General features: G+C 43.3%; 1 protein-coding gene across 1 annotated transcript in view; it reads right to left on the reverse strand.

Moving 5' to 3' along the window:
- The window catches only part of OCA2 (OCA2 melanosomal transmembrane protein), a 286600-nt gene that overhangs the window by 90638 nt on the left and 183041 nt on the right, over positions 1-12921 (reverse strand). The window contains exon 18 of the mRNA XM_077807125.1: positions 9809-9936. Coding sequence (XP_077663251.1) covers positions 9809-9936 — 128 coding nt within the window. The remainder of the gene's footprint in view (positions 1-9808; positions 9937-12921) is intronic.

A 12921-nucleotide genomic window follows, 5' to 3' on the forward strand; every position in this document is an offset into this window, starting at 1 on the left:
GAATTCCTTCCTGTGGGGTACCCTCAAGTCCTTTCACCAGCCCCTCTGGGGAAGAGCTGACAAACAAACAAAGGAAAACAGCTGTTGCCACCAGCTAATTAAACAACATATGCACAAACCTAGGACACAAAAATTCAATCCTGTTCTTAAGAAAAGGTAAATTTTATCAAAAACAAAAAGAAAGAATACACATTTGGAACTTTGTCTTTTTGCTAGATTTAAAAAAAACACAATTACATGGATTAAGCATCAAAATTGATGTCCAGCTTAAAGGTTACAAGCAAAACAAAAGCATTTGGGGTTAGAACAGAGGAGTCCACAAGCCATAAAGAAATAAACAGAGATAAACCTAATCGCATCTTCCTAGACACTCGCTGCTCTACTTACATATCTGGGGTTTTAAATGAGTAGTTTCTAGGTATGATTTGATGATTTTTCATACTTGGCCCAAAGCTTTTTACAGTATTGCTGCTCTGTCCCCCTCTCTCCAGAGAACAACACAGACAGACAAAGGGGAAGGTTTTTTCCCCCAGTTTTAATAATTTCTAGCCTTCCCATTGGCCCTTTTGGTCAGGTGCCCAGTTCCTTCCTTTTACCTATGCAGGGAGACTTTTTAACCCTTTACAGGTAAAGCAAGTAGAGAACTACCACCAAGAGGGATTTATAGCTAACTGGCTAGCTGGGTGTCCATAAAAGGGAGCTACTCCCCACCCCCTTTCATTTATCACAGATGCAGCCCAGGGATGCCCTGCCCATACCACTATATTGGTGTAGAGAGGGTGGCGTGGGAACTTCTACAGTGGTTCTATGGCAGCAGAGGAATCCCATCTCTCTTGCATTATAGTTATCCTCCAAGGGTCCATCAGCTCTGGATCAAGATTCTGAGGGCAGCATAGCACAAAGTGGCTATGTTATACCCCAGATCTGAATGTAAATGTTAAAGCAAAAAATTTTAAAAAACCCTTGTTCTTTATTTACTCCATCAGTCCAGACCAGACTATTGAACCACATATTCTATGGCAGAGGAGGAGAAATTTGGACCCCACCAAGTGAGAATACTAATAACTCAAAACAAAGAAAATCAGTGTTCTAAACTTCATTCTCTACTGCCTAGTTCTTGGTTAGGGATGTGCACAGGTCATCACACTGAATGTTTAGTTTCCATTTTTTTTATTAGGGGCCAATTCCTATCTTCAACTTTCCCCAAACCCTTCCTCTTTTCCCAGACCCTAAGCTCAGTTGTCACCGCTTAGCTCTGCTCAGCATAGAAGAGGAGGGAGCGCATTGAAGAGACAGTTATAGGTCCCTGATTCTGCACTGGCCTGGTCCCAGCATGATTTAGAACAGTCATGGGGCTGCTCTAACTTATGCCACTGTGGGCAGTCAGCATAATGAAGTAGACCCCTGACTTGTCACCTCTTTCTCCAGCGTGTCCCATATGTCAGAATGGGATTGGGGTGCACTTTTGAGGATCCCATCTCAAGGCTCAGCAGGTCTATTAATACAAATTTTGTTACCTAATGCTGATGGCCTGTCTGTTACAGATACAAACTTCCTACATTTTCATAGCTTCTGCAAATTGCTGGCAGCTCCGAAGAGCCTAGCCTCTTATCACTGTTTTCCTGTGCTAAACTTAGCAACAAATGGAACAGTCATTTGAAGCTTCTTCAGATAAATTTTCTACTACACCCTCAAATTCCAGCTGCCTTCTTCCGTCAAGGACCAACTTGCTCAGGTGGGTTATTAAACAAAAAGAGTACATGAAGGTCATAGGGGAAAGAGAGCAGGCATCACAGGCCAGTGATATGAGAGGCACAGGACACATACAATTGAGATGACCCTGAGAGAACAACCAATTCTCTCAAAGTAAACAGAACCCTCAGTCTGAGTAGCGCTAACCTTTTATTGTACTCTCTCCATTCCCCTATTGAATCAGCATGGAGAATATTCACCGTAGCTTTGAATAGGAGCAACAGGGAGTCCAACACAGTTGCTGTCAGAGCAGAAGGCTACAAAAAAGTGCTCCACCTGCTGTAACACAGCTGAGCCAGAGATATTAGTGCGGTTCATCTGGTAGCAGAGTCTCCTTCTGGGCCAGGAGGTTGAACATTCAAATTCCAAAGAGGAAGTTAGGCTCAAACCTAATGTCCATGTTTTCGTGTGGTACTAGGAAGAATGACACGGCAATGGCAGGGGAACTGTCTTTCAGTTTTTAGGTCTCTCTCTGGTGTCATCCGTGGTAGAAGGTCAAGATATTATGGCACTCTTGAAAAAGAATTGAGGATAATTGTCGTGTCCTACCTAGTAAGTCCCTTGTGTTAAAGATGAGTTAGAATATCTAGAGCATACTATGCTGTACATTAATTACACATGTACAAAGGGGAAAATTGTACTTTTAGTCTAGATTACTTTTACTTTAGAAAAAGAGAATAAATACCGAGGGGAAAGAGGGGGAGGGAGAGGATGCACAGGGATTCCTATATAATGTTCTGCATTTGAAATGAAAAACAAAATGGCAGCTACCTCACTTCTGACCCTGGAAGAGGGAAGAATCGCTTCTGCATTTAACGTTGCAGTACCCAGAAAACAGATGACTACATCTTTCAGTTAAATTCCTCCATACACTACACAAACACCAGAAGGGAATGTTTAATCTAAACCAAAGTCTCTTTTACTGGAAAATTCAAAACCATTAAACATTTGTATTATTTTTTTAAACATATCTAAATTTGGTTTCTACTTGAGTGTCCTATTAAAAGTTTCGTATTTTTAATAAAATGTACAGAGTAGCAACAACATTAATCACATTTGAGCTTTTCTTCCACGTAGCTAAGAGGCATGGCCGCTCGCAGAGATTGATGGTGAGAGGCAGCCAGCCACCCCCCGGTTGGCAGAACCAGGAAGGCCACGCTCTCCACACCGAAAGCAGAGGGGCAGGACAAGAACAGAAAGTATAAAAGAAGGGCCCTGTAGCACAGTTGGGAGGCAGCTGCCAAAGAAGACGGACACGTTGTCATAACAACCAGGCAAGGTACTAACAAATTTCAACAGGACTTTATTTTTAAAGTGGAAACCTCTTTACCAAGCTGCTGCTGCACCCTCGGTAGCTCTCATTCAGCCTCCTCAACTTCCCCCCCCCCTTCCTGTTTCCTGTCCTTTCAGACTCCCAACAGCCAGTGCTCCCAGTTCTAATCATTACAAGCAGCATCTAAACACCACATTCCCGCCTCTCTTAAGAAACTCTCCCAATTAAAATAAACATTATTGTTCTAACCACAGGAGCAAATATGAAACAAGACACAGTATACTGTTGGCAGAAATATTACACTGAAAACACTGTAGATACTACATAACATAGTCTCTAGTCCAGACAGGTGGTCGTCTGGGTCTGATCGGCCATTTCTGAAGCCCCCGTTCCAGTGCAATGTCTTGTTGTGTTGATACTACAGTGAAGTCATCCAGTGCAGACTGGGTGTTGGCATAATCTCCTCTTGGTGCATAGGCAGGTGCAAGATAAGAAGCATTCCATACCCACCCACCAGAAAGTGGATAGGTGTAAGGTCCCTTCTTCTCTATGATTTTAAGAGGAGCTGTGAATTTATGGTCCCCTTTTCGTAAAATTCCAGGTTTTCTTATTCTAACGAAGGAAGCACACTCAAACTTTGGTTCCCTAGCACCCTGCCGCTTGTCTGTGAAAGTCTTATACTTTGCTTGGTTCTGTTCAACTGTTTTTCTCATATCATCCTTGGTTGGGGCATCAAGTCATGCCTGTAACAATCCAGCAATGTTCGGTCTAGTATTCATCTGTTTCCCATGAAGTAACTCTGTGGGTGATCTTTGCATTGTGGCATGTTGTGTAGCCCGGTATGCTTGCAAGAAATCAGTAGTGAAGGTTATCCACAATCACTCTTCCAGTTTAGCTGTTTGAAAACTCTTTTTCAAACTTCTGTTAAACCGTTCGATTTCCCCATTGGCTTGAGGGTAATATAGCGATGACCTTCTGTGTAAAATGTTCCTCTCTGCTAGAAAAGTTTCAAACTCCAGGGAAGCAAATTGACTACCATTATCTGAAACCAGTTCTTTGGGGTTACCTTCCCTGCTAAAAACTGAAGAGAGGAACTTAATTACTGTAGCAGAAGAGATTTGCGATGTAAACACTACCTCAGGCCATTTACTGAAATAGTCTATTAAAGTGATGGCATAACGGCAGTCACTTGGAGCAGTATCAAAGGGTCCTACAATGTCAATCGCCACTTTTTCCCATGCAAATTCAGGAAGAGGAACAGGCTGTAATGGAGGGGTACATGTCACTGCTGTCTTATCATGCATTTGGCAAGTGACACAGGATTTTATGAGTGCTTCAGTTTGAGAGTCCATCCCTGGCCACCAATACAGATCATGTAGTCATTGTTTGGTTCTGACAATTCCTTGATGAGTATCGTGTGCCAGGTGTATGAGTTTTGACTGTAATTCTTCTGGCACAAGTAGCCAGCATGTACCTTGTACCACACAGCCATCAAGCAAAGAAAGTTCATCCCAAACTCTAAAATAAGGGAGCAAAACTGGGTCAAGGTTTTTATGGTTACTGGGCCATCTCTTTGTCAGAAATTCCCGTAGTTTTTGTTGAATTGGACATGCTGAACAAGCAGCTTGAAATTGTTCTCTTGTAACTGCAGTAAGAGTGCTTGTAATAAGCACAACCACTACATCCTCATCCTCCAGTGGACCACGTGGTGAAGGCAAAGGCAGGCGAGAAAGGCAATCAGCGACCACATTTTGGTTTCCAGGCTTACATTCCAGTTCATAATTGAAAGAGAGTAGTCTTGCAGACCATCTAGCAATACGATATCCTGCTCTTCCCAGACCTTTCGTGGTGAGCAACATCGTCAAAGGGCTGTGGTCTGTGCACAACTTGAACGCACGGCCCCACAGGTAAGTTCTCCATTTTTCAGTAGCCCAGACACAAGCAAGTGCTTCTTTTTCGACTGTAGAATATTTTCTCTCAGCATTAATTAGTGTCCTTGAAGCAAATGCAACAGTCCTCTCTGTGTTGTCCTCATGAAGTTGTGTGAGGACAGCCCCAAGTCCATAATCAGAAGCATCAGTAGTTACAACTGTGGGCAATGCAGGACTAAATAGTGCAAGTACTGGACCATGTACAATCAAGTCTTTCACTGTTTCGAAACTAGCTTGTGCATCTGTTGTCTACACTAAGGTTGAACTTCTCCGTAGTAATTCTCGTAACGGTTCAATGACAGAAGCATAATTGGGAATGAATTTTGCATACCAGGAGGTAAGACCCAAGAAGGAACGTAAGGTTTGCAAATCTGTTGGAGGAGGAACATTTGAAATTGCCAGAATATGATCTGAATCAGGTTTTAGTCCAGCCTGCAAAATTGTATGCCCCAGAAAGGAGAGTTCAGTGTTTCTAAATTTGCATAAATTTAGCAAAATATTGAGCTTGAGGCCTGCTTTGCTGATGCAGTTTAGTACAGACTGCAGGTTACTGTCATGCTCCTCAGAAGTATTTCCAAACATGATAATATCATCCAGATAGCACTGGTGATTCTTCAGAATCAATTACATCATTTTTTGGAAAACACTTGGAGCAAATGCGAGACGGTATGGAATACGTTTAAAATGGAATAGTCCCTCATGTAATAAGTGCTGTGAGGTCTCTGCTATCTACATGCAACATAACCGGATAGTATGCGCTCTGCAAATCAAGAGTAGAAAACATCTTTGCTCCATGGAGTTCTGTAAATACTTCTTCTATGTGAGGAATAAGATGGCTGTCAATCACAATAGCTTTATTTGGCTCCCTTAAGTCCACACAAAGGCGAATGCCTCCACCCTTCTTCTGCATCATTACTATAGGTGAAACCCATTCCGAGGAGTCAATCTCCTCAATAATGTCCTTTTGAACAAGTTTTCTAAGTTCCTCTGAAACAGCTTCCCTGACTGAAAATGGTAAGTGCTGTAACTTCTGTCGTACAGGCATCACATTATTCCGCATTTTAACTTTATGTAGAAACCCATAAGCACAGCCGAGTTTCTCCTCAACCTAGTGTTGGGTCCCAGCTGAAACTGGTGTGTGTACCGCAAGAGTGCTTTGCTGAGGAAGATCAATTCGTCCATTAACTACCCTGAGATTTAAAGCAGCCAATAAATCTCTGCCAAGGATAGGAGTGCCTTTGTGGACAATGTAGAATTCTGCAGTTACACAGCAATCACCAAAAGTAACTATTGCTGGCAGGCAGCCATGTACTGGAATATGGTTTTTCAAAAAGCACACCAAGTTAAGTTTGGGTTCAGTAAGAGGCACATCTTTAAAGTAATGCAAATAGATGGAATCAGGTAGTATAGATACTGCTGAGCCAGTGTCCAACATTAGCTGAATAGAGTGTTATTTGCCTGAGGGTATGGCAGAAATGTTTACAGTGCACTTTATTTGTTCTGGAATATGTGCAGTAGTGATTTTGTCCACGCTCAGCACAGTAACATCTGGTATTGTAACTGCATACACCTGTTGATTGAACTGGCTGCTGTGACATACTTTAGCAAAATGCCCAATCTTTTTGTAATGATTGCACTGAATTACTTTTGCCAGGCATCCTGTGTAGCTTGCAAGGTGTTGTGGGGATCCACGGCGAAAGCAAGCTTTTAGTGTATTTTGAATTTGTTGATTCGGTGTTTTTTCATTAATTTTTCTCTTGGAATCGTTTGTCTGCAGTGATAGTAAACTTTTCTGCAAAGGAGTCACAGCTGGACTGTGCCTCCTTATCCATGCTCATTATTTTGCCTTCAGCTGTAGCTGACTCAATCTAAGTAGCAATGGTTATTGCTTTTTCTAGTGTAAGTTGTAATTCAAGAAGTAAGCATTGTCTTACACGAAGCATAATTGTTTTCTCAATAAGCTGGTCTTTAATCATCTCATCTGCCATATTCCCAAAGTCACAAGTTACAATCAGACTCCTCAGAGAAGCAATATACTGCATTATAGTCTCCCCTGTTTTCTGCTCATGCTGGCGAAATCTGTAGCGATTAACTACTACGTTCACTTTTGGCACAAAAAAGTTCTTTAATGCAGTGAGTGCAGTCTCATATTTATCATCTGCAAGGGGAAAAGTGTAAAATATACACTGCCCTTCTGCTCCTAGGCAGTGGATTAGCAGAGCACGCTTTCTTATTTCAGAAATCTCTGTAGCACTGACTGCAAGCAGATAAGTCTCAAACATATGGATCCAGGCAGCAAAAGCAATTGGAGGCTCACCTGGGCTTTGCAGAAAGGATGCAGGTGGGTTCAGAGGCAGAAGATCCATCCTCATTGCCAAAATGTTGTAACAACCAGGCAAGGTACTAACAAACTTCAACAGGACTTTATTTTTAAAGTGGAAACCTCCCTACCAAGCTGCTGCTGCACCCTCTGTAGCTCTCACTCAGCCTCCTCAACTTCCCACTCCTTCCTGTCTCCTGTGCTTTCCGACTCCCAACAGCCAGTGCTCCCAGTTCTAATAATTACAAGCAGCATCTAAACACGACACACGTTCTCCCCACTGCGGATGCAGGAGCCCACTGAAGACTTCTGCTGTCCCGAGGAGGGCCCCGAGTTACCCATATGGCCAGACACACTAGATGCTGAGGAGTTGCTGGGACTGCCATTCACAGTGTACCCTGGGGAGACGGCAGACGACCCTTGGAAGGTACACCTGAGGGGGAGTATAGGAAGTGTCCCAGGGGCAGCCGACCCCAGTCTGGCAGCAGCACTTCTAGAGATTAGGTCAGCATGTTGTGGTCAGGATCCACGCTGACCCAGTGGCAGACCACTCTGCCGCTGTTAGGGCCCTAGGCTGGGAGGCAGTGGAGTTGGGTGGGCCTGCATCCCCCCCTGTTACCCCTCCTTTGGGATGGCACTTGCTGGGGTGCTCACCCTTTGCTGGAGCCCCCTACACTGTACTTGGTGCTCTGCCCTGCCCGAGGACCTAGGCCCCTGAACTGTTCACTGCTCTACCCTGTCTGAGGGTTTGAGTCCTAGAGACAGCTAATTTCCCCTAATACAGACTGCCATTCCAGGTGTGTGACAGTGAAGAGGCGTGGCCGCCCTCAGAGATTGACAGTGAGGGGCAGCTATGCAAGCCTACACTCCTACACTCCAATAATACGCTGTACCCATTTCAAAAATAAACGTCTCAGCATTTAGGTAACAGCAACAGAGCTGTCTCCCCAATTTTTGTAAGGGGAAGAGTTTAAATGTGGATGCCACTTTTCCAATGAGCATTTCATCTGTCCCAGTTTGTTTCATGAGTTAATGATAGTATGGCTCCAGAGAGCCTGAAGAAATATTGTTTAGTTAACCATTCTTCCAATTATATCAATAGGAATCAAGATTTCAGTAAATAGTAAAACTGCTTTCAACATGGTTTACTACATTACATTATAGCCACACTGTACTCAAATAAAAACATCTAAACTCAAGCTAAAACAGTAACTCAGAGAATGTGACTTACATAAAATACTAGCACCATAAAACCAAGGTGACTTCAGTAGGGATTCCCAAATCTGCCTGACACATTTCAGAATAGATAGCATTGGAAACTGCATGTGTGAGCGTGTATGTGAATGGGACCACTAGGTCACAATAGATGAACGAGTGGTGTGGTGAACTCCATAAAGCTGATTGCAACCTTTCCGATGATCAGAGCCTCCAATAATCTTTCAGGAGTTTTCTAGGTTCTGAACTCCTTATTTGGTGTATTAAACAAAACTAGCTGAATTATTCATGACAAATATCAGCTGCAAATTTAGCCCATCTTTCTGTTGATGAATTGTTCATAAATAAATTGAGATATACACATCTATTTGCTATTTATAGTTATTTGACTAAGCAAACAAATTTCAAATTATGAGTTGTTTATAAACTGCTCATTTTGACTATTCACGGTGTATTACTGTTCATCTAAGTCATATCATGGCCTTATTTCTGCACCATGATTGGATGATTGAAACTTTTAAAACAGAATGACGACTAGTGAATAACAAGCATTCTTGTGCATGTACAAATCACCTTGTTTGCATGTGAATGCGGGTATTCATACGAAGATCACCCCTTCTCCAAACATTTGTGCCAAACCAAAACAAAAATTTCACATCACATTCTGAAATAGTGAATCAAATGGGATTCAAATAGGATTGAATCAACCAGCCATTCAGAAATTGAATGTACAACAATGTATTAAACTATTCAAGCAACACTTGCACTCAGGGTTTTAACCATGATTTTCAGTATTTGAAATTTGGTCTCATGTGCTAGATCGCACAAACAGCTTTCAAACAAACCGCAATTGAATCCTCTCAGACGAGCCATTTTGTAGCCAGGATATGGGGAAAAGTGAGGTATTTTTGAACTACGATTAACTCCTGTTTTTTCTATGGCTTCTCTAAATAACTTCAAACTTGGTTAAAAAATAATTGTTTGTTCACATGGAACGCACATGCCAAGTTTGAAACTAAACCTCTCTTTATTGGAAATTAGAGAAGGGGAAGAGGACAAAATCCAGGTTACAATGAAAGTAAGACTTCACTCCAGAGCAGTTCTCCCCATTCCATAATTCTGTTCTCTATTATTATGACTAAACTATTAAGAGAAATATTACAGAACTTTCACCCCCTTCTTGTATGAGGTCTCTATTCAGGATAATGCTTGCCCCCGCTATTCAAGTGCTTCTTGCAATTCTAACTGTCCATATTATAGAAATCACAGGTTAAAAATAAAGGGGAATAAGTGCATTTTTGTCTTAATTCTTCTTACCTCCATTAGAACAAACAGTGCTGCAAAGAAAAGAAGTGTTGCCCATTCCACTCTGTTTAGTATCATCTCAAAATCATGGATGTCAGCTAACACTAGTAGCCAAATAGCTCCCAACATTGCAATCCACCCTGTATTAAATAAAGAGAACAGGGAGTATTTGTTACATTTTCTAGATTTGTCTAAGATGCACATTTATTTTACTAAGGACATAAAATAGACAGTAACACATTTTTCATTTAAACATTTTCTGACCTATTTTTTTGTGCTGACTGTGTAGCAAGAAAATTTTACAAATCTCTTTTACAAGTATATGTTCTAGTTTTATGTAGAAATAGAAACCCTCTACAAACGTAGGAGGCAATCCACATTTGATTAACAATCTTATGCTGTTGGGGCCAGCAATGCCTGGGAGTGCTGAGGAATCAGTAAGTATGTTCAGGCTTTAGCAAGAGGAAGCATCTTGTGCTGCTGAAAATTCCACTGAGTTTGCTTCACAAATAAAATTCCATCTGATTAGGAAAGGCACTGAAAGGCGTTCTCTGTCTAGTCCTCCGCAGAGAGTACACTGGTGGCTACCATATAGAACTTCCAGGACATTTTGGCTAGAGGATAAACTGAGGAAATGGAAGGCTATTCCAGAATAGGGGGTTCTCTCTTAAAAACAGTGATAAACTATGTATACACGGAGTATGCATGTACCCACGTTTACATATATACTGTATGTATATGTTGTTAATACAGTTAGACAAGGTGGGTTAGGTAATCTCTTTTACTGGACCAACTTCTGTTGGTGAGAGAGACAAACTTTCAAGCTCTCCCACCAACAGAAGTTATTCCAGTAAAAGAGATTACCTCACCCACCTTGTATCTCTAATATCTCGGGACCGTCATGACTAAGCCCTGGTCTACACTAGGACTTTAGGTCGAATTTAGCAGCATTAAATCGATGTAAACCTGCACCTGTCCACACGATGAAGCCCTTTATTTCGACTAAAAGGGCTCTTAAAATCGATTTCCTTACTCCACCCCTGACAAGTGGATTAGTGCTTAAATCGGCCTTGCCGGGTCGAATTTGGGGTACTGTGGACACAATTCAACGGTATTGGCCTCCGGGAGCTATCCCAGAGTGCTCCATTGTGACCGCTCTGGACAGCACTCTCAACTCAGATGCACTGGCCAGGTAGACAGGAAAAGAACCGCGAACTTTTGAATCTCATTTCCTGTTTGGCCAGCGTGGCAAGCTGCAGGTGACCATGCAGAGCTCATCAGCAGAGGTGACCATGATGGAGTCCCAGAATCGCAAAAGAGCTCCAGCATGGACTGAACGGGAGGTATGGGATCTGATCGCTATATGGGGAGAGGAATCCGTGCTATCAGAACTCCGTTCCAGTTTTCGAAATGCCAAAACCTTTGTCAAAATCTCCCAGGGCATGAAGGACAGAGGCCATAACAGGGACCCGAAGCAGTGCCGCGTGAAACTGAAGGAGCTGAGGCAAGCCTACCAGAAAACCAGACAGGCGAACGGCCGCTCTGGGTCAGAGCCCCAAACATGCCACTTCTATGATGAGCTGCATGCCATTTTAGGGGGTTCAGCCACCACTACCCCAGCCGTGTTGTTTGACTCCTTCAATGGAGATGGAGGCAATACGGAAGCAGGTTTTGGGGACGAAGAAGATGATGATGAGGTTGTAGACAGCTCACAGCAAGCAAGCGGAGAAACCGGTTTTCCCGACAGCCAGGAACTGTTTCTCACCCTGGACCTAGTACCCCCCAAACCCACCCAAGGCTGCTTCCTGGACCTGGCAGGCGGAGAAGGGACCTCCGGTGAGTGTACTTTTTAAAATACTATACATGGTTTAAAAGCAAGCATGTGAAAGGATTACTTTGCCCTGGCATTCGCGGCTCTCCTGGATGTACTCCCAAAGCCTTTGCAAAAGGTTTCTGGGGAGGGCAGCCTTGTTGCATCCTTCATGGTAGGACACTTTACCACTCCAGGCCAGTAACAAGTACTCGGGAATCATTGTACAACAAAGCATTGCAGTGTATGTTTGCTGGCGTTCAAACAACATCCGTTCTTTATCTCTCTGTGTTATCCTCAGGAGAGTGAGATATCATTCATGGTCACCTGGTTGAAATAGAGTGCTTTTCTTCAGGGGACACTCAGAGGAGCCCATTCCTGCTGGGCTGTTTGCCTGTGGCTAAACAGAAATGTTCCCCGCTGTTAGCCACGGGGGGGGGAGGGTTGAGGGGGTAGCCACGCGGTGGGGGGATGCAAAATGCGACCTTGTAACGAAAGCACATGTGCTATGTATGTAATGTTAACAGCAAGGTTTACCCTGAAAGAGTGTAGCCACTGTTTTATAAAATGTGTCTTTTTAAATAGCGCTGTCCCTTTTTTTTTCTCCACCAGCTGCATGTGTTTCAATGATCACAGGATCTTCTCCTTCCCAGACGCTAGGGAAGCTTAGAAAGAAAAAAAAATGCACTCAAGATGAAATGTTCTCCAAGCTCATGCAGTCCTCCCACACTGACAGAGCACAGACGAATGCGTGGAGGCAAATAATGTCATAGTGCAGGAAAGCACAAAATGACCGGGAGGAGAGGTGGCGGGCTGAAGAGAGTAAGTGGCCAGCTGAAGACAGGGCTGAAGCTCAAATGTGGCGGCAGTGTGATGAGAGGAGGCAGGATTCAATGCTGAGGCTGCTGGAGGACCAAACCAGTATGCTCCAGTGTATAGTTGAGCTGCAGCAAAGGCAGCTGGAGCACAGACTGCCACTACAGCCCCTGTGTAACCAACCGCTCTCCTCCCCAAGTTCCATAACCTCGACACCCAGACGCCCAAGAATGCGGAGGGGGGGCCACTGGCCAACCAGCCACTCCGCCACAGAGGATTGCCCAAAAAAAAGAAGGCTGGCATTCAATAAATTTTAAAGTTGTAAACTTTTAAAGTGCTGTGTGGCATTTTCCTTCCCTCCTCCACCACCCCTCCTGGGCTACCTTGGTAGTCATCCCCCTATTTGTGTGATGAATGAATAAAGAATGCATGAATGTGAAGCAACAATGACTTTATTGCCTCTGCAAGCGGTGATCAAAGGGAGGAGGGGAGGGTGGTT

Source organism: Eretmochelys imbricata, chromosome 1 (assembly GCF_965152235.1).
Source record: "Eretmochelys imbricata isolate rEreImb1 chromosome 1, rEreImb1.hap1, whole genome shotgun sequence".
Lineage (NCBI taxonomy): Eukaryota > Metazoa > Chordata > Testudines > Cheloniidae > Eretmochelys > Eretmochelys imbricata.